Below are 21,077 nucleotides of genomic sequence, written 5' to 3' on the forward strand. Positions count from 1 at the left end.
GAGTCTGACTTTTGAATGCCTCCAGGCATGAGGCCTCAATTCCTGGGCAACCTGTTGCAGTGTTCCAGCACTCTCCTGGTGCAGAGCTTGTTCCTCACATCCTAAATCTGCCCATCTCCAGTTTCAAACCATTGTCTCTCATCATTTTGCTCCAAACCCTTGTCAGAAGTCCCTCCCTAGCTCTCCTCTAGCTCCCTTCAGCTACTGGAAGGCTCCTAAGGACTCCTTGGATCCATCTCTTCCCCCAGGCTGCACAACCCCAGCTCCCTCAGCCTGTAATCTTAACCATCTCCCTTTATCTTAAAGCCCTCATTGATTAAATTTGGTCTACAGTGCACTCTGGACCTTGATGCACCCCAAAACAGCACTCAATGATCTCTGTCACTGGCTGTGTAGGCACAAAGCAAGACCACCCTCGCTGGAAACCAGCAAAGAAAGAAAGAACCACCTCAGGGGGTCCAGGCTCAGCTGCTCAGCCTGGAACCAGACAGCAGCAGCATTCAGAAGCACAAACCATGCAAGAGAGCTTCCCCACCCCTCTTTCTGTCAGTGAATGAGCAGCACAGAGGGAAGGGAAAGTGAATGAAAGGTGAGTTAAGCATCATCTGCTGCACGTTGAACAGGGCTCCTCTTGTCTCCTGTAACAGGATTCTCCAGCAGAGCAAGCCAGGGATGTGGACAGTGTTTTAATCAAGGCAACTGCTCTGCTATCAAGACAAATAATCACTTGTGGCAAAGTGGAAACTCGACACTTCTTGAGGTAGCTCACTTAAGAATCATTCCTTCCTGACTCACTTTTTTTTCTGCTCAAGGGAAATTATTATCACCAAGGCAATTGCTTCTGAATTTATGCTTGAATTGTGATTAAACAAGCACCTGAACCACAGTTCAGAGGAAACAAGACCAGTTTGTTGGCTCCTCAGCAACAGGAGCCAGCTCAAGCAAGTCAGAAAGCCAATGGTATCCTGGCCTGCATCAAGAGAGGAGATTCTGCCCCTTGACTCTGCTCTGCTGAGACCTCACTTCCAATCTTGCCTCTTGCTCTGCTGTTCCCAGCATAAGGAGGACACAGAGGTGGGAGTGAGTCCAAGAGGTCACAAAGATGATCCCTCAGCTGAGGGAGCTGGGGGTGTTCAGCTTGGAGAGAAGATGGTTGAGGAATATCTCCAGGGATGGTTGGGGCCTCATCCCTGGAGATATTCAAATTAGGCTTGACAGGGCTCTGGGCAATCTGCTCTAGTTGAGGATGTCCCTGCTGACTGCAGGGGGAGTGGGACTGGATGCCCTTCAGTGGTCCCTTCCAACCCAGCCCACTCCATGAGTCTATGAAGACTCCAGGGAGCTGCTTCCCAATACCTGTAGGGATCACAGGGGTTGGAAGGGATCCAAAGAGATCATCCAGTCCAACCCCCTCTGCCAGAGCAGGACCACACAATCCAGCTCAGCTCACACAAGAACACATCCAGACAGGCCTGGAAAGGCTCTACAGAAGGAGACTCCACAACCTCTCTGGGCAGCCTGTGCCAGGGCTCTGGGACCCTTCCAGGAGAGAAGTTGCCCCTTGTGTTGAGCTGGAACCTCCTGTGCTGCAGCTTCCATCCACTGCTGCTTGTCCTATCCCAGGGAGCAGTGAGCAGAGCCTGTCCCCCCCTCCTGACCCCCAGCCCTCAGAGATTTACAGACACTGATTCAATCCTCTCTCAGTCTTCTCTTCTCCAGACTAAGCAGCCCCAGGGCCCTCAGGCCTCTCCTCACCAGGCAATGCTCCACTCCCCTCATCACCCTTGTAGCTCTCTGCTGGACCTTCTCCAGCAGATCCCCTGTCCCTCTGAAACTGGGGAGCCCAAAACTGAAGGCAGGAAGGCTGCAGAAGGACTTTTGCTGAGGGTGTCTAGAGACAGGACAAGGGAGAATGTTTGAAGCTGAGGCAGAGCAGGGTTAGACTGGAGCTGCAGTACAAGGGTAGTGAGACTGGAACAGGTTGCCCAGGGAGGGGCTGTGGATGTTCTCCTTCCTGGAGATGTTCAAGGCCAGGCTGGATGAGGCCTTGAGCAGCTGAGCCTAGTTGAGAGGTGTCTCTGTCCATGGTGGGGGGGTTGGAGTAGATGATCTCCAAGGTCCCTTCCAACCTGAACCATTCTACTATTCTATGCCTTACACACATTCCACAGCCTTGCTTTGATCACGTTGGCTGCACTACATCAGCTTCTGCACCTTACATGTTCAGGAGTTAACATTTTGGCTTCTGAGCCCCTCAGCTTGAGCACACCAAGGTGGCTGTTTGCTTCTCCAGCTTTGCCTGCACTGATTCATGTTTACAAGCAGCACAGCAATATTGTTGCTGTAAGGTTCTGCCCTTGGAAACTACATTTTCCCATGGTTATTCAAGGGTCAGCCTATCCTGACCTCCCCAGGAACCTCACACACTAGAAAGCTATGCTCAGTGCAGCTGAGTGACAGCTGAAATGCATTTTTTCCCCCACCCCTTCAAGAATCAGAAGGAAGAAGCAGCAAGCTTCAAAAGATGAGGACAGAAGGCATTCAGATCCACTTGCCCTCTGAATTTCCGCCTATTAACATGCAGGTATCTGCACACACACATGGGAGCAGAGCAGGTTTTAATTAAAAGCCACATCCAAACAGGAAAACAAATCTTTTTAATTGCATGGGAACTCTTCAAGCCCTGAGTTTTCTTTTCTAAGCCAAGTGACATCACTGCAGAAGGGGCCAAAACCACTGCCCACATCACTCGGGGGGCTTCGAAGCAAGAAGAGTTACTCAGAGCTCTCCTGATTTTGGCACAGGACCTCCCTCCAGCTCAGACTCTTCCCTTCTAGGCCAACATCTACTCCAACATTATCCTAATTTTTCTGAGTCATTCCACAGCCTCAGAATTTCCTGTTCCTGCAGAACACAGGCAGGGCCCAGCGGATGTTGTGGAAACTCGAGGAGGAAGCCTGGCTCCGCTCAGCTTGGACCTGAAACCACTGCTCAGAGCCACTCCCACAAAGCCACACATTGCTAAACCTTAATTTGATCCATCAGAGATGTCCAAGGGCCACACATCCTTCAGCCTTTGTTTATTAAGTGCCACTTCAGTGGCCTCCTGTGTTGGAGAGCAGATTGAATTGGTATTGGAAACAATTCCAGCTAGCATAAAGTCTTTGTGCTGCATCCAGGCTGGGTGAGGAAGTGGCTCCAGAGTGGTCTAAAGGAGAAGGATTTGGGGGTGTCAGTTGATGAAAAACTCAGAGTGAGCCAGCAATGGGCACTGGTAGCCCAGCAGGCAGCTGTGTGCTGGGCTGCATCCAATGCAGGGAGAGCAGCAGCACAGAGAGGGGATTCTGCCCCTCTGCTCTGCCTGGACCTCAACCGGAGCATTACATCCAGTTCTGGTGCCCCCAGGACAAGAAGGGCATGGAGCTGCTGGGGAGGGTCCAGAGGAGGCCACGAAGATGATCTACAGCCTGGAGTGGCTCTGCTATGAGGACTGGCTGGGATTGCTTGGGCCACTGAGTCTTGAGAAGAGAAGGCTCCAGGAAGACCTTAGATCAGCTTGAAGGGGCTGCAGGAGAGCTAGGAAGGGGCTTCTGACAAGGGCTGAGAGTGACAGGATGAGAGGGAATGGACTGAAGCTGGAAGAGGGAAGATTGAGACTGGAGATGAGGAAGAAATTCTTGAGTGAGGGTGGGGAGACTCTGGCACAGGTTGCCCAGGGAGGTTGTGGAGCACAGAGTGAGGGAGGTGAGACACTGGCACAGGTTGCCCAGAGAGGTTGTGGAGCACAGAATCACCCAATGTGATCAAAGATCACATTGGGTGATTCTGTGCTCCACAACCTCCCTGGAGGTGTTCAAGGCCAGGCTGGATGAGGCCTTCAGCAGCTTGTTCTAATGGGAGGTGTCCCTGCCCATGGCAGGAGGTTGGAACTGGATGACCTTTAAGGCACCTTCCAACCCAACCCATCCTATGGATCTCTGAATTCCAGCCCTGCAAGAATTAGCAGGACCCAAGGTTGAGGCAATCAGGAAGAGGGCAAATGCCAGCAGGCTGCAAGATGGCCTCGTTAGTGATGGCAGAGCACAGTCATGACAGAATTCTCCAGTTCAGCTCAAGGAGCTGCATGCCAGGGAGGTGCTGGAAGCCTCATTCCTGGAAGTGTTTAAGGCCAGGCTGGATGTGGCTCTGAGCAATCTGATCTAGTGTGAGGTGTCCCTGCCCATAGCAGGGGGGGTTTGTAACTGGATGATCCTTGAGGTCCCTACCAGCCCTGCCCATTCTAGGATTTCAAGGCTCCCAAAGATGAGTGCTGTTCCCAAACTGGCATCCTTGGCATTCTCCCTGGATGAAAGAGGGCTTTTGCTAGTCCCACCATGCCCCAGCTCCCTGAGAAACAAAAGGTAGCCATCTGGCAGGCACAGCCAGAGTGCCCTGGACTGTGACCAGTGACCTGCAGCTGAAGGCTTCTGTATCCCATTACCAGCTCCAAGTCCCAGGAGCCACCACAGCATATCAATATCCTGGGAATTCTCGACTGGCTGTGTCAGGAGTCCAGCTGGTGTTGGAGATAGCCAGCAACAACTAAGAGGGGCAGACAGAGGCACAATTCTGTATCTCAGCTTCCCTCCATTTCTAACTGGGGTTCAAGCTCACCAAGCAATCCCCACACAGCCTCCCTCAGAGGTATTTAAACAGCCTCTGAAAGGCTCTTGGAAAAGGTACAGTTTAGGCTTAAACCCCCCCCAAAACCACAACAAACCAAAGCCTAAGTGACTCTGGAGCCAGAAGTGAAATTCCCTTTCACAGCCTCCTGCACTAAGTGGGGTTGGTAGCCCTGAGCCAAGCAGCACCTTAATACTGTGCATGCATTAATTGCTATCTCCAATTACCATCAAGATATCCTGAGGTAGTCTTTTTCTAGCTGGAAAAGCTCCTGCTTGCAGTCACTCACCTAATGGAAAACTGGCTCTCAGCAGCCATAAATCTACTCAAGAGAGCCAAAACACCTTTCTTTAGCCAATAAACCTTCAAAAGCTGCCTGGCTGCTGGTGGCTTTGAGCTCGTCACACAGGGCAGCAAGTCCAGGATGAACACCAGCAGGTCAAAAGCTCAGCTTGGAGTCCATGATGCTGTCAATGCACTTCTGCCTCCACCATTACCAAGTTTTGACTGGGTCTGATTTCACTTCCAAGCCTCTTTCACCCTCTCTAGATGTTCAGCAGGCCATCTGCATCCAATTATTTTATCTTTCTGCCCAGCACTGCAGACTGCTTAGGCTCTTGGACTCAACACACAAAAAGCTCCAGTCACATTCTCATGTTCTTTATGGTCTGTGCAGCTCAAGCAGGGCAGTTTTCCTGGGGATGAAGTCTCAAGCTTCATAGATCTTCACTTCAAGGCATGGGAGGAGATCTGACCCTTGCCTGGAGGCACATTAACTGCATCAAGCAAGGGCCTGAATATTGTGTCAATATATCAAGATCTGAAGTTTATCCATTTGGAGCTTCATCACTTTAGGGCTTTCTGAAAAGTAACACATTCTCCTGTGATGAGAAAGCAAAGATGATCACCTCCCAGAGCTGTAATTGCAAACAGAGCCTTGAAACACGACCAGCAAAGTTACTGCCTGCTCTGTCTGGGAAGAAGTCGAGCTTCAGTTCTTCCATGGCAGCAGAACTCCATGGAAACACACAATGGGTTGGCTTGGAAGGGAGCTTTAAGGTCATCCAGTTCCAATTCCTTGCCATAAGCAGGGACATCTCCCACCAGAACAGGTTGCTCAAGGCTTCATCCTGCCTGGGCTTGAGCATCTTCAGGGAGGTTGTGGAGCACAGAAGCACCCAATGTGATCTTTGATCACATTGGGTGCTTCTGTGCTCCACAACCTCCCTGGGCAACCTGTGCCATTGCCTCACCACCCTCAACCTGTGCCAGTCTCTCCCCACCCCCAGTGGAAAGAAAGGAGCTACATGGACAATGATTCCAGTATCTGAAGAGGGCCTACAGGAAAGCTGGAGAGGGACTTTTTAGCATGTCAGGTAGTGATAGGACTAGGGGGGATGGAGCAAAGCTGGAAGTGGGGAGATTCAGACTGGATGTCAGGAAGAAGTTCTTCACCATGAGGGTGGGTGAGACCTTGGAACAGGTTGCCCAGGGAGGTGGTAAAAGCCTCATCCCTGGAGGTGTTTTAAAGCCAGGCTGGATGTGGCTCTGAGTAACCTGATCTAGTGTGAGGTGTCCCTGTCTGTGGCATGGGGGTTGGAGCTGGCTGAGCCTTGAGGTCTCTTCCAGCCCTGCCCATTCTATGATTTCCATGAGTGGTCCTTAACAAGGAATCTGCCCAAGCTAAACCCTTTTTTTAGGGGACATCTAAGAAGCCCTCTTGTAGCTTCTGAGAGCCTCCAAGCAGTCTGTTTACAAATCATGACTACCTGAATTGCAACCAGGGCAGGCATTCCATGCCAAGGCACATCACCAGCACCACGCAGAGCTTCTTTCAGGCAGGACCTGTGGAGTCCTGTGATTGACAAGGTCTCTAATGAGCCCTAATTGAAGGCTGGGCAGCCTGGAAAATGCAACAACAGACGTGGTAAAAGGGCAAGCCACAAACTGCTCTGCTAATGAGTGAGAAGTGTCTGGTCTGATGAGGGCCAGCGACCCAAAAACTTCCCTTCTTCCACCTCACCCTTTAACTTCATGGTCAAGTTTGGAGCCTTTGCCCTGGCTGCCCAACACTTGAGGGCAGCAATGGACAGGGACCACCTGCTCCTGCCGGCACCAAGGTGCTCTTCTGCCAGAAAACAGCTGCAGAGTAGGGCTCTGCTGGAGTGAGAGGGACTTCAGGGAGGGAACTGGCACTGGTTATTCTTCCCAGCAGGAATATCAGCTCCAGAAGTAGATGTCTGCAAGAGTTGAGGCTGCTCAGCCTGGAGAAGGCTCCAGAGAGACCTTAGAGCAGCCTGCCAGTACCTGAAGAGAGGTACAGGAGAGGTGGGGAGGGGCTTCTGACAAGGGCTTATAGTGCTGGGACAAGGGGGAAGGGATTGAAGCTGGAAGAGAGAAGATTGAGGCTGGAGATGAGGAAGAAATTCTTGAGAGTGAGGGTAGGGAGACTCTGGAACAGGTTGCCCAGGAAGGTTATGGATGTCCTGGAGGTGCTGGAGGTCAGGTTGGATGTCTTGATTGACCTCATCTAGTGGGAGGTGTCCCTGCCCATGGCAGGGAGTTGAAACTGGATGATCCTGAAGGTCCCTTCCAACCCAACCCATTGTATGAAACCAAGCAAGGAGGAAGCAGAAGTCAAGGTGCCATCTTCCACAGCTCTACTACAAATGCAGTGAACTTACTGATGCTTGTCATGCCTCTGGAGCCTGACCTTTTACTTCAAGGAGGCCATTGTCTGGTAACAGCAGAGGCAACAGAATTAAGAGACAAGTCAGCTGTTAAAGGTTTGGATGAAACTTGCCCAAAAAGGTCAAAAATGTGTTTGCTGGAGTCTGGCTTCTGTTGGGTTTGGAAGCCTTACAGGTGGCAATGCACACACTGCTCCTGTCTGAGTGGAGACTTCAGTCCTGTGGAGCTCAGACTGAGTGGCTGCAGAAGAGGCCTACAGATGCCTCAACAATGAAGAAACCACACTGGAATTCACCAATTGATCCATCTCTGCCTCTGGGGAGGGACTGAAATCACCACTGTGGGAATCACACAGACCCTCCTTCTACCAAGCCTCATTTCAGCTGCTCTGGTTCACATCCCACTTCCAAGATGAATCACAGAATCAAGCAGGTTGGAAGAGAGCTCCAAGCTCAGCCAGCCCAACCTAGCACCCAGCCCTGCCCAACCAACCAGACCATGGCACTCAGTGCCCCAGCCAGCCTTGGCTGCAACACCTCCAGCCACACAGACTCCACCACCTCCCTGGGCAGCCCATTCCAATGCCAATCACTCTCTCTGACAACAACTTCCTAACAACATCCAGCCTAGACCTGTCCTGCCACAGCTTCAGGCTGTGTCCCCTTCTGTTGCTGGCTGCCTGGCAGCAGAGCCCAACTCCACCTGGCTGCAGCCTCCCTTCAGGTAGTTGTAGACAGCAATGAGGTCAGCCCTGAGCCTCCTCTTCTCCAGGCCAAACCAGAAGCCCTGGCAGTGTGTTGCTGCTGGAAAGCAATGCACAGCCCCAGTGAGCAGCATCCAAAGCTAATTCCAACACTCAGAGGCACCCAGCAACTCTCCAACTCATTAAAAACCCCTCACCCATCACACAGCCAAGCTCACCACATCTACCCCCCCAAACAACTCATTCTCTGAATGCTCCCTGGAGCTGCTCAAGCCCTTCAGCCCTCCAGATCTCATCAGAAAGGCAACCATGCTGCACCAGATCACATCAGGGATTTAGTTATTCTGTGTCCCACCTCCACAAATGTGACACTTGAGGCTGCCAAGCGTTCTGGTGACGCAGATGGAGCCAATTACTAAGTGCTTTCAATCCCTTCCTGCAGAGAGTCATTTCCCTCTTGACCCATGGAGCTTTCTCACCTGTACCCTGACTTGGGGAACCAAAAAGAGGATTTAGCAGACTGTGATGAATTTAAGCCAGGCCACAGCTTTTTTAACTGTGGAACTCCTCCCAGGTTCACCAACAGCAGCTTCAACACCACTTGAGGACAGACCTCCCCAACTAGACCTGTAAGCAGCTGCTCCTCTGCACATCAAGAAGACAAAGAGCTCAGACACAGTTCAAAGAGTTTAATTAAAAGGCATTAATTCAAATTGCTGCTATGTGCAGAACTGGCAGAGGTTTAGGGGCTCTCAGACAAGGTTTGTCAGCATCCTGCATAATCTTCAGCCCTGCCCCAGAAAATGGGATGTAACCCAAAAAGGTGGGGTCAGTGTGGGGAGAGAAGCCAAAGGGATTTATCAGGTATCACACAATGGGTTGGAAGGGATCTTAAAGCTCATCCAGTTCTAACCTCCTGCCATGGGCAGGGACACCTCCCACTAGAACAAGCTGCTGAAGGCCTCATCCAACCTGGCCTTGAGCACCTCCATGGAGGGGGCAGCCACAGTCTCCCTGGGCAACCTGTGTCTCACCACCCTCACTGGAAAGAATTTCTTCCTCATCTCCAGCCTCCATCTCCCCTTTTCCAGCTTCAATCCATTCTCTCTCATCCTATCACTCCAAGCCCTTGTCAAAAGTCCCTCCCTAGCTCTCCTGCAGCCCCCTTCAGCTACCAGAACAACATCCAGCCTCAACCTGCCCTGGCACAACTTGAGACTGTGTCCCCTTTTCTATTGCTGGTTGCCTGGCAGAAGAGCCCAACCCCACCTGCCTACAGCCTCTCTTCAGGTAGTTGTAGACAGCAATGAGCTCTGCCCTGAGCCTCCTTTTCTCCAGGCTGCACACCCCCAGCTCCCTCAGCCTCAGCACCTACCACAGGAGCCCTGTGTCAGACTCCAGCCAGGCAGGGAGTTTCTCAAGGGACAAGGACATCCATCAACCTTGTGTAAACTGCTCCAAACTACTTTCACTAAACAGCAGCCTCCAAACCGGTGATTACTTTAAGGCAGCTCCTAATGACTCCTCAACCCAAAGGGTGTCTGAGCATTCAGAGCAGTTAGAACCTGTCGGCTCTGCCCAAAACAAACACCTGGATTCCTGGCATTGTTGGGGCAACTGCTGTATGACAAGGAGAGAAACAAAACCACCACACCTCCCAGGAGCTTCAGGCAACGTGCTCACATACCAGACCTTCCTTACACCCAGCTCAGAGCATCCCATACTCACCAAGTCGATGAGGTCACTGAGATTCTTCTCTATCTGCTGCGGAGGCAGACGCCTCATCAAATCCAAGGCACAATCCAGCTGCTGGTCACTCTGCAGAGACAACAACATCCTTCTGTCACAGATTGGCCAGGGAACACATCACATTCCTACCCAAGAGCTCCTACTTCCAAGCAGCAGCAGGTTTGGTATCAAAACAAACAGATTCTCATCAAGTCCAGCACTGTTTGATCGTGGATTAGGGGCACAAAGTCTTCCAGAGGAGGGATTTAGGAGCACAGCTGTGACTGGTGTCATGCTGCCTGTGCTGCTGATGGAGTCCACTCCTCCCCTCACCAAAACCTGCTCCCAATGTTTCTGCAGATCACACAATCACAGAAGGTCAGGGGCTGGAGGGGACCTCCAAAGCTCATCTGGTCCAACCCCCTGCCAGAGCAGGATCACCTAGAGCAGATCACACAGGAACACATCCAGGAGGGCTCTGAATGTCTCCAAATGTTTAATGCATGTTTTTTCCAGGCAATCTTCATCACAATCTGAGTTAGAGAACTGAAAGTTCCTCCTCCCCAGGCAGTTTTTTCACACTTCCTCATTCGTGTTGTGCCATTCAGCTGGAGATAAGCAGCATCCAAGACAAACCCTGCTCCAACACTCAGCTCTCTCCCTGCTTCAGCTCTACCAAAAAGCAAAGAGGAACAAACAGGCAAAGGATGATCCAATATTGCCTTCCTGCTACAAAACACACACCAAAAGCTGCCTCTAACTGGGAAATCAGGGACTGCAGTTATCTGGAGAAATCACAGCACCGTAAGAAGCAGAGGGCTGAGCACCTCCTCTGTGGGCACAGGCTGGGAGAGTTGGAGAAGAAAAGGCTCCATGGAGACCCTACAGCAGCCTTCCAGTACCTGAAGAGGTCTGCAGGAGAGCTGAGGAGGGACACCATGGAGTGACAAGACAAGGGGCAAGGGCTGTAAGGTGGAAGAAGAGAGATTTAGACTGGAGATAAGGAAGAAATTCTTTCCAGTGAGGGTGGGGAGACACTGGCACAGATTGCCCAGGGAGCTTGTGGCTGCTCCCTCCCTGGAGGTGTTGGAGGCCAGGCTGGAAGAGGCCTTGAACAACCTGGGCTGGTGGGAGGTGTCCCTGCTCATGGCAGGGATGTTGGGACTGGATGAGCTTTAAGGGGAAGCTGTGTACCTGTTGCAATTAAAAAGAGCTCTAATGGTTAAGTGTCACAAAGCTGAACCCTTAGCCAGGCCTTCCTCTTGAGAGCTGACAGCAGATCTGATGATTGGCAAACTGGGATTTGTCTGCAACAGAGAATCACAGAATGGTCAGTGCTGGAAGGGACCTCGAGGCTCATCCAGTTCCAGCTCCCCTGCCATGGGCAGGGACACCTCACACTAGATCAGGCTGTCCAGAGCCTGTGCCAGGGGGTTGGAACTGGATGATCTTGAAGGTTTCTTCTTCCAATCCAAACCACTCTATGGCTCTATGAATAAACACAGTTTATTGTAGCTGTTCTCACAGCCACCTCTGAAACACACCCACACCCACCCAAAACCTACCCTCCAGCTTCACTCTGGAGCCAGGAAACAAACAACAGACATTGCCACAAAGAGCTGAGGAGCTGAACCACCTTCCTGACATGATCTTTAGCTCTCTTGTTCAACAACAGATACAAAGAGACACCTTCCTGCAAGCCTTAGAGTGCCCAAGTGCCTCTGATCAGCAGACAGCTGAAGCTCAGCCAGGTTGCACTGCTTCTTCCCCTCCCTTCTTTCTCTTTACCACCCCTATACAACAACTTCAGCCTTCATTTCTCCCCTCCTGCCAAGCTCCAAACGTTTTGTTTAAAGCCTTCCAAACTCAAGTAGTTATTTTATCACATGGCAGCCCCCAGGTCAGGGAGAAACAGGAAGCAAAGTTTCCTGCAATTAAGCCATACCCTAGCAATGAGGAAAAGGAGGGAGCTCAGCTCAGGGCACAGCCATTGCCAAAGCTCTTCTGAACAGGAACTGTCCCTTCCCTTGCACAAGAGAAATATTTAACAGCCAGCAAGTCAGGCAGCCTGGGCTGGGGAGATCAGAGATTGAGTCCTCATCCAGTTCAGCCTCAGAGATCTATAGAATAGGTCAGATCAGAAGGGATCTTAAAGATCATTTAGGTCCAATCCCCTGCCATGGGCAGGGACACCTTCCACTAGCCCAGGCTGCTCAAGGTCACATCCAGCCTGACCTTGAACACCTCCAGGGAAGGGGCATCCACAGCCTCTCTGGGCAGCCAGGCCTCAACTGCCATGGATCTGCAATAATCTCCTGAAAAGCAGGATGAACTGAGCCCTGGAGCAGAAAGCTGTGCCAGCTGTCACTGAAAGAGAACACACAAACCTCCCCAGGCTCCTGTAATCCCTGGATAAGGTGACAAGCAAACCCTTGGCTGAAATGAGTCTGAAACTCTTTATCCTGGAAAGCAACTCCAAACTGATCACTGAACCATCACCAATGTAAGGCTGACAGCCTGCAGAAGAGCAGCCCCAGAGGGGATCTGAGCAATGCTCAGCAAGAGCTAAAGGAGCTGTGGGGAGTAAGAGGCTGGGGCCAGACTCTTGTCAGTGGTGCTCAGTGACAGGACAAAGAGCAATGGGCACAAACTGGGACCCAGGAGGTTCCATCTCAACAGGAGGAGAAACTTGTTTGGTGTGAGGGTGCTGGAGGCCTGGAGCAGGCTGCCCAGAGAGGCTGTGGAGTCTCCTTCTCTGGAAAACTTCCAACCCTTCCCCAGCCATTGTGCTCCTGGGCAAGCTGCTGTGGGTGCCCTGCTCTAGCAGAGGGGTCGGGCTGGATGATCTGCAGAGGTCCCTGCCAACCCCTGCCACGCTGGGATTCTGGGATGTCCAAGCATAAAAGTGCTGCCCATGATCTTCAAATCTTTTTAGTCCTCTTCATCTCACGTTCAGGGGAATGGAAACCAACTCACTTGTTTTGCTACTAACCTTTCAGTCCCCTGAGCAAGGTCCTGTCTGGATGGCCCATGCCTGTCCAGCTCCAGCAGCCAAGCTCAGGCAGGGGCTCTCTCTGACCACATATTGTCTTTACCTCCTGCTATCTCTTATGTCAAGGAAGGAGAGCTGGCACACAGTCATGAGGTCATGCTCCTTACTTTGGGACTGTGGGAACACTTAGGGAAGTGCTCCATCCTCCTCTGCCAGCTGGAATTACTTCATGGATAACCCCAAACACCTAGGGAAAGATGATGCTAAAAAGCCAGCACTGAAGCTGCAACCCCAGAGGAAGTGGTTCACAGCTCTGGGGTAGCTGCTGAATGGAGTCTCCCCATTTGGTTAATCCATAAAACATGCCAAAAGAGCTTGGACTGAGCACTTTAAGGACAGTATCTTCACTAAGGGTTTAAAACATAGCTCACAGGATCCTGGGATGGCTTAGGTTGGAAGAAATCATCTACTGCAACCTCCCTACCACAGGCAGGGACACCTCTTAACTAGATTTGGGTGTTCAGCACCTCATTTAACCTGGCCTTGAATACCTCCAAGGAGAAGGCATCCACAACCTCCCTGGGCAGTCTATGGGACTAAACCCTGTGGTTAAATGCTCACTTCCACAGAATGAGTTGGAAGGGATCTTCAAATCATCCAGCTCCAAATTGGAACTTGGACTGAGCACTTTAAGGACAGTATCTTCACTAACTGTTTAGAGCAGAGATCACAAACATCCAGCCAAGACCTGCCCTGCCACAGCTTGAGGCTGTGTCCCCTTCTTCTGTTGCTGGGTGCCTGGCAGCAGAGCCCAACCCCACCTGGCTACAGACTCCCTTCAGATCACCTACTCCAACCTCCCTGCCATGGGCAGGGACACCTCCCACTAGACAAGGCTGTTCAAACCACCTGGCTATGAACACTTCCAGAGAGGGGGCATCCACAACCTCCCTTGAAAGTGTGAAAGAGCCTCCAGCAGCCTGGTTTAGCATAAATCCATGCTGGCACAGACAAAAGGCAACACAAAGCTCATGGATTACAGAGCTAAGTGGCACCTGTTGGGCACATCTGGTGTGCTCCATTCCAGAACTGAAGAAGTCATTCCACACCAGGAACTTTTGCTTCTGGTTCTTTCCCTGTAGGTGAAGTTCTAAAAAGCAAATTTGTGGTCAAAGACATTCTTTGGTACCAGCCCTTCACACACAGAGTAGCTGTAGGTACTTTGAGCCAGGAACCACATCCCAGGTGCCAAACCAGGAGCACAGGGCTCTCTGATCTTACAGCAGTGAGCACTGTGCTGTTACTGCAGAAATGAGAGCTACAAGGGTGATGAGGGGACTGGAGCAGTGCCTGAGGAGGAGAGGCTGAGGGATCTGGGGCTGCTTAGTCTGGAGAAGACTGAGAGGGGATTTAATCAATGTCTATAAATCTCTGAGGGCTGGGATCAGGAGCAGGGGGACAGGCTCTGCTCACTGCTCCCTGGGCTAGGACAAGGAGCAATGGATGGAAGCTGCAGCACAGCAGGTTCCAGCTCAACACAAGGGGGAACTTCTATGCTGGAAGGGTCCCAGAGCCCTGGCACAGGCTGCCCAGAGAGGTTGTGGAGTCTCCTTCTCTGGAACCTTTCAATGCCTGTCTGGATGTGTTCCTGTGTGCCCTGAGCTGGATTGTGTGGTTCTGTTCTGGCAGGGGAGTTGGACTTGATGATCTCCTTGTGTGCCTTCCAACCCCTGACATCCTGTGAGGCTGTGAACTGGGAGTGGGGAGTGAGCAGTGGCACTGAAAGAACCCCACAAAGCCTTCACACACCTCGTCCAGGAACCAAGTGTGTTCAGGACCTCAGGCTCTGTGTCACTCCTCTCACTACAGCTACCCCACAGAATGGCAGGGACTGGAAGGGAGATGACTGAGTCCAAGCCCTCCCTGCCAAGGCAGGTTGAGCTAGAGGAGGTCACACAGGAACACATCCAGGTGAGTTCTGAATGTCTCCAGACAGGAAGACTCCACAACCTCTCTGGGCAGAGCCAACCTACCTCTCTTCACCCATTCTGCATTTCCCCTTGCTCACTTCTCCTGTAAATCTGCATACTGAGGACATGGCTTCTGCAGGCCTCCAGCCAAAACACCTGTCCAGAATCCTTGCCTTCAGACATGGAGAGGCTCATAACCCCCTGCTCACCAAGAGGTGATTAGACAGGCTGGCTCCCAGGCTGGGCTGCTCTCTAGCCAAGCTCTTTGAGGTTGCAGGACTTAATGAGCTGAGTGTTTACTGGAGACAAGGCTGTTTTCCATCAATCCTCTGCTTCATGTAGCACACAGCTCATGTGGAGGAGCTCAGGCAGCCATCCTAAATGAATTTTTATTACAGTTCAAGTCACTGAAGGATTCAGAGATCAGAGGAACCTGAAAGACTGAAAATGTTAGCTTAGATGAAAGCTCCTTCATAAGTTTGCTCTGAAGGTGTTTAGCTATCTAGAATCTCCACTTGAGCATCTGCTGGAGTGTTCCCATGGTACTAGCAGAGGGAAACTGGTTTGAGTGTGTCCACAGGAGTAGCTGTGTTTGGTCAGCTTCCTCTGCCTGAATCAGCTCTTGACTCAACTCATTTCCAACAGAGAAACTCCCCAGAACAGCTACAGGTCCCTAGCCCAGAGCACTGAGGCTGAAATGAAAATGCATAGCACAGCAAAGGAATCGGCTGGGACAAGCTGCAGTGGCAGAGGACAGCTGCACACTTCAGTTCCACCCCACTGAGACAACAGTGCTTAGAGCTGAGGGTGGGCAGAGGACACCCAGGGCACAAAACACAACTAAAACCCCAGAGGCACACAAAGTGCACAAATGAAGCCAGGCAGAACACTGAATTACCTTCGGGCTCCCACTCATCACACCTCCTGATGCCCTCCCACTCATCACACCTCCTGATGCCCTCCCACTCATCACACCTCCTGATGCCCTCCCACTCATCACACCTCCTGACGCCCTCCCCATCTCCTTGGGATGAGTGGGACAGGGCACTGGAGTGGCTGGCACTGCTCTCCTGGCCAGGATACTGGGTGCTGCTAACATCAGGCAGCCAAGGGCAGCCAAACCTGAGGGCAAACTGCTTCCCATGCAGCCCCTGCAGGGCACAGCACCCAAACATGCTCTGCCAGCCAAGGTAATAACCCCAACCACGCCTGCAGTGTGCCTGGCACAGAACTGTCACCTGAGAGATGAGGTCACCAGGAGCCAGGATCCACACCTAAAGCCTTTCAGACAGTGCCACCAGCAGAACCAGACACACCAGAGACTGCTCCTTTGCTCTTTCCAGACAGCAGCAACCTGAGGAGTTACAAGCCACCAGCACTCTACACTTCTGCCCTGCCACCTGTGCAGATGCAGCTCCCTGCAGACACAAAGATTCACAGGCTCTGGCCACAGCCAGCAGGGTGAAGAAGGCAAATGGTTTGCTGGGGTGCATGAAGAAGAGTGTGGTCAAGGGAGGTTCTCCTCCCCCTCTACTCTGCCTTGGTGGGTCCAGCTCTGGGCTCCCCAGTTCAAAGGAGACAGGGAAATCCTGGGAAGAGTCCAGAAGAGGCTACAAAGCTGCTGCGAGGCCTGGAGCAGCTCTGTGAGGAGCAAAGGCTGAGAGCCCTGAGCCTGGAGAAGAGCAGCCCCAGAGGGGATCTGAGCAATGCTCATCAAGAGATAAAGGAGCTGTGGGGAATAAGAGGCTGGGGCCAGACTCTTGTCAGTGGTGCTCAGGGACATGACAAAGAGCAATGGGCACAAACTGGAACTCAGGAGGTTCCATCTCAACAGGAGGAGGAACTTGTTTGGTGTCAGGGTGCTGGAGGCCTGGAGCAGGCTGCCTAGAGAGGTTGGGGAATCTTCTTGTCTGAAGAGCTTCCCATTGTGCTCCTGGGCAAGCTGCTGTGGGTGCCCTGCATTGGCAGTGGGGTTTGGACTGAATGATCTCCAAAAGTCCCTTCCAGTTCCCACCATGCTGGGATTCTGTGATGAGGTTTTGGACAACTCTGCTGCAGGACTTCACCTATAGCTTGAGTTTGAAGACTGTTTCCCCAAACCTCCATCTCTTCCCCATTTCAAAGGCTGAGCCACTCCACTTGAAAGGAGCTCAGAGATTTCATTTCACCTCCCAGCCCTACAGACTAGCAGAAATTTGTTGCTGTTTAGCACCAAGCCCTGCAGATTTTCCTTCCCTCATCTTCACAGCTTTGCTCTGATAGCTCCTGCCCATTTGCCTATGCTATTGCCAAGCACAGAGTTAAGCAGTGTCCTCAAAGAGAAATCCAGGTCTGGTTTCACTTCTGTGTTACTACAAGTCTGAGCTAACTGCACTGAGAGAAACCAGCCAAGGCAGCTCAGTGCTACAGCAGTGGCAGCTTCTCCTTATTATAGCCTGCAAAGTGGGAAAGAAGCCACTTGGGCCACCAAATCTTCCCCAGCAGCAAAGCAAATGAACACCTGGGCTCAAGGCATGACTGTACTTACCCCCTTGTCCATCTGTGATGCCAGCTGAGGACTGGGCAAGCTAAAAATCATTTCAGTGGCTAGATTGAAGGTTAAAAAAACACTTAGCAAGGGCATTCACTATTTAGCCTGTGCTGCCCACAGAGTGGTAGGGTTGGAAAGGATCTCTGGAGATCAAGTCCAACCCCTCTGCCAAAGCAGACCTACAGCAGGTCACACAGGAACACATCCACGAGGGTCTTGAATGCCTCCAGAGAAGGAGACTCCACAACCTCTCTGGGCAGCCTGCTCCAGGGCTCCAGCACCCTCACAGCAAAGAACTTTCTCCTCCTGTTGAGCTGGAACCTCCTGGGTTCCAGTTTGTGCCCACTGCCCCTTGTCCTATCACAAGGCACCACTGAAAGGAGACTGGCACCTTCTTCCTGATACCCACTCTTCAGATGACCCCAAAATGTCCTGACTGTTAGGACCCTGCAGATTAAACCAAGCTCTCCGAGCTGCAGCTTTGCCCAAGGCTGGCACTTGAACTATCCAAAAGTAAGGTCTCAACTTCCAGAGAACATAAAGATTAAGCTAAAAAAGACCTGAGGGGAGACCAGAAAAACAGCACATTTGCCCAGCTTACATAGTTTGAGGTACTCACAAATCAAACCACTTTGGTCACTGGGCAGTTTACAAGCACAAAATAGCTCCAGAAATCAATAGAGGGACAAAGTACCCAAAACAAAGACTTATTTTTCCCCTTCCTTTTATGAACATGCTCAGAGAAGGCCCATGAGGATGAGCAGAGGGCTGGAGCTGCTATCCTATGAAAACAGACTGAGAGAGTTGGGCTTGTGCAGTCTGGAGAGGAGAAGACTCCAAGGAGACCTTACTGTGGCCTTCCAGTGTCTGAAGTGGGCTACAGAAAAGCTGGGGAGGGACTTTGTAGGGTGTCAGGTAGTGATAGGACTGGGGGGAATGGAGCAAAACTAGAAGTGGGGAGATTCAGACTGGATGATAGGAAGAAGTTCTTCAGCATGAGAGTGGTGAGACACTGGAACAGGTTGCCCAGGGAGCTGGTGGAAGCCTCATCCCTGGAAGTGTTTAAGGCCAGGCTGGATGTGGCTCTGAGCAACTTGATCTAGTGTGAGGTGTCCCTGCCCATGGCAGGGGGGTTGGAACTGGATGAGCCTCGAGGTCCCTTCCAGCACTGACTGATTCTCTGTTGCAGACAAATCCCAGTTTGCCAATCATCAGATCTGCTGTCAGCTCTCAAGAGGGAGGCCTGGCTAAGGGTTCAGCTTTGTGGCACTTAAGCATTAGAGCTCTTTTCAATTGCAACAGGTACACAGCTTCCCCTTAAAGCTCATCCAGTCCCAACATCCCTGCCATGAGCAGGGACACCTCCCACCAGCCCAGGTTGCTCAAGGCCTCATCCAGCCTGGCCTCCAACACCTCCAGGGAGGGAGCAGCCACAAGCTCCCTGGGCAACCTGTGCCAGTGTCTCCCCACCCTCTCTGGAAAGAATTTCTTCCTCATCTCCAGTCTCAATCCCCCCTGTTAGAGCTTCAATCCATTCCCCCTCATCCTGTCACTCCAAGCCTTTGTCAGAAGTCCCTCCCCAGCTCTCCTGTAACCCCTGTAGCTGGAAGGCTGCTCTAAGGTCTCCATGGAGCCTCCTCTTCTCCAGCCCCAACTCTCTCATCCTGCCCCCACAGAGCAGATTCTCCAGCCCTCTGATCATCTTTGTGGCTCCTCTGAACCCCTCCTGTTCCAGCTCCTTCTTGTGCTGGGAGTACCAGAGCTGGAAGCAGTGCTGCAGGTGAGGTCTCAGCAGAGCAGAGGGGCAGAATCACAATGATTTATAGACTCATTCAACTGTTTGGGTTGGAAGAGATCTTTAAGGTCATCTACTTCAACCCTTTGCAATGAGCAGGGACCCTGCAGATGCCAGATCCTTCAAGTTGCTTTCCAAACTGATTTAACATCTTTCACTTTCACTGATGGATAGCCCATTACAAGTCTCCATCAACAGACAGAACCACCACACACCAAGAGAGGAGCAGGAAGGGCCAGCACGGGGGCTTTCTGGAGCAAGGCTTATTCATCTTGACCTTCTGCCACTCTCACTAATGACTTCTGCACCAGTGTTTGTCTTCTGGGTAACAGAAACAATGCTTTATTTATTAAACTTGTCACTGAACATGACAATGTAATTTACTGCCTTTCATCTGCTGCCAAGAATGCCTGTGAAGCATAAAGTTTGCAAAAAGTCCTTTCCCAATAAATCACAGCACCAAGGGAACCTGCAACCTGCCAGCCCCACAGGAATCTGCCTCTCTGCTCAGCACTGCTTAGGCCACACCTTGAGTGCTGTGTCCAGTTCTGGGCTCCTCAACTCAAGAGTTTGAGGTGCTGGAAGGTGTTGAGAGAAGGGCAGCAAGGCTGGGGAGGGTCCTGGAGCACAGCCCTGTGAGGAGAGGCTGAGGGAGCTGGGGGGGTGCAGCCTGCAGCAGAGGAGGCTCAGGGCAGAGCTCATTGCTGCCTGCAGCTGCCTGCAGGGAGGCTGTAGCCAGGTGGGGTTGGGCTCTGCTGCCAGGCAGCCAGGGCCAGAAGAAGGGAACCCAGGCTGAAGCTGTGGCAGGGCAGGTTGAGGCTGGATGCTGTTAGGAAGTTGTTCCCAGAGAGAGTGATTTGCATTGGAATGGGCTGCCCAGGGAGGTGGTGGAGTCTGTGTGGCTGGAGGTGTTGCAGCCAAGGCTGGCTGGGGCACTGAGTGCCATGGTCTGGTTGGTTGGGCAGGGCTGGGTGCTAGGTTGGGCTGGCTGAGCTTGGAGCTCTCTGCCAACCTGCTTGATTCTATGAAACTGGGGAAAGGGAGAGGCAGCAGTGCAACAGCTACACAGACACTGTGTACAGACTGCAAACCAGCAGCTCCCCTTCTGCTCTGCTCACATCCCATCTGCAGCACTGCCTCCAGGTTTGAAGCCCCCAGCACATGAAGGACATGGAACTGTTGGAGAGGGTACAGAGAAGCTCACACAGACGACCTGAGGGATGCAGTAACCTCCCTGTGGGGACAGGGTGAGAGAGCTGGGGTTGTTCAGCCTGGAGAAGGCTCCAGGGAGACATGAGAGCAGCCTTCCAGTATCTGAAGAGGAATACAGGAGAGCTGGGGATGGACTTTTGACAAGGGCTTGGAGTGACAGGATGAGAGGGAAAAAACTTTGAGTTAGAAGAGCAGAGATTGAGAAGGACATGAGGAAGAAATTCATGAGAGTGATGGTGGTGAGATACTGGAACAGGTTTGCCCAGGGAGGTTGTGGATCACAGAAGCACAGAATGTGATCAGAGATCACATTCTGTGCTTCTGTGACCCACAACCTCCCTGGAGGTGTTGGAGGCCAGGTTGGATGAGACCTTGATTAACCTCATCTAGTGAAAGGTGTCCCTGCCCATGGTAGGAAGTTGGAACTGGATGATCTTGAAAGTCCCTTCCAACTTAAACCATTCCATGGATCTTTGAACTGGACACAGAAGGGATTCCAGGCCCTGAAGCTGACTGCAGAGCTGACCTCCTAACTCCAGTGAACACAGAGATGGAACCAGGTTCATGGTACTGCACAGGAGGAGTTCTGTCCATTCTAAGCCTGTGTCTAACACAAAGTAAGCTTGTCTTTGTTAGATGGGTGGAGAGAGAGGAAACCTCAGCTAAACAAAATGCATCACAGCACTGAGACAGCAGGGCTTGGCCTGATTTTGCAAGCACTTCATCAGGAAGGTTTTAACATCTGCCTGCTCCCTACCAGAACAGATGTTGGCCCTAGGACAAGTATGCTCAGA

General features: G+C 51.8%; 1 protein-coding gene across 3 annotated transcripts in view; it reads right to left on the bottom strand.

Annotated features, from left to right (window-relative positions):
• The window catches only part of CAPZB (capping actin protein of muscle Z-line subunit beta), an 83,223-nt gene that overhangs the window by 47,362 nt on the left and 14,784 nt on the right, over positions 1 to 21,077 (bottom strand). For 2 of the 3 annotated variants that reach the window (XM_064172024.1, XM_064172023.1), the window contains one exon: positions 9,785 to 9,874. In XM_064172024.1, the coding sequence (XP_064028094.1) occupies positions 9,785 to 9,874 (90 nt within the window). Of the gene's footprint in view, positions 1 to 9,784; positions 9,893 to 21,077 lie in introns of those variants that run through there. The other variant, XM_064172022.1, reaches the window with a different exon arrangement.

The sequence above is a fragment of the Pogoniulus pusillus genome, chromosome 36 (assembly GCF_015220805.1).
Source record: "Pogoniulus pusillus isolate bPogPus1 chromosome 36, bPogPus1.pri, whole genome shotgun sequence".
NCBI lineage: Eukaryota > Metazoa > Chordata > Aves > Piciformes > Lybiidae > Pogoniulus > Pogoniulus pusillus.